At 7.4% G+C, this 779-nt stretch overlaps 1 protein-coding gene across 1 annotated transcript in view, besides 6 other annotated features; it reads left to right on the forward strand.

Moving 5' to 3' along the window:
- The window catches only part of EDI_015120 (heat shock protein, putative), a gene marked incomplete at both ends in the record, with an annotated part of 816 nt that extends 813 nt beyond the window's left edge, over positions 1 to 3 (forward strand). Inside the window, one exon of the mRNA XM_001733398.1 lies at positions 1 to 3. This exon is cut by the window's left edge and continues 813 nt beyond it. Within this exon, the coding sequence (XP_001733450.1) occupies positions 1 to 3 (3 nt within the window).
- A 20-nt stretch (positions 4 to 23) lies between these two features.
- Positions 24 to 179: a microsatellite.
- Positions 125 to 302: a microsatellite.
- A 2-nt stretch (positions 303 to 304) lies between these two features.
- Positions 305 to 398: a sequence feature (AT_rich).
- A 4-nt stretch (positions 399 to 402) lies between these two features.
- Positions 403 to 589: a microsatellite.
- Positions 590 to 724: a sequence feature (AT_rich).
- Positions 725 to 779: part of a microsatellite that runs on past the window's edge.

Raw genomic sequence — 779 nt, forward strand, 5'->3', positions numbered from 1 at the left:
TAAATTTCAATTTTTATAAGAATATTAATCATTTAATACTATTATATTAATCTAATAAATATAATTTAATAATTCATATATGAATTGATTGTTAATAAACATTAATTATATAATTTATATGATTATTATATTAAATAATTTATTAATAATATTATAAATATAATAAATTTAAATTTATTTAAATATAATAATAAAGAATTTTATTATTAATTGAAAATATTAAATGAAAATTAAATTTATTAACAAAATTAATTATATAATAAATTTAGTAAAAGTATTTCATTTATATAATATTAAATTAATGAATAAAAAATAGAATAAGAATTAAATATTAAATATTTTAGAAGTATTAATTAAATTTATTTAATAATTTAATCTTTTTTCATTGTAATATTAAAGATAATTTATAAAATTATCTTTTTTATTGTTTATTTTATTTAAAATATTATATATTTTATTTTTGATAGATTTTGATTTATTTTTATTGATTTTTAGATATATCAAAATATTCTCTTTTTTATTTAATAATCAATTATATACAATGAATGATTTATTAAAATTTATTTATTTATTATTGTATTGTTATTTAATAATTTTATTTTATATAATAATATTTAATATATTATTCATTTTGACACTTTTTGAATTGAATAAATAAGAGAATTTAGAAAATATAAAATTTAAGAATAATTAATTTTAAATATAATAAGTTAATCAATAATAAATTTTGTATTATATTTTTATTATATTTTTTAATTTTCTTTATAAAATATTATATG

This window comes from Entamoeba dispar, genomic scaffold (assembly GCF_000209125.1).
Source record: "Entamoeba dispar SAW760 scf_1105229461707 genomic scaffold, whole genome shotgun sequence".
Lineage (NCBI taxonomy): Eukaryota > Evosea > Mastigamoebida > Endamoebidae > Entamoeba > Entamoeba dispar.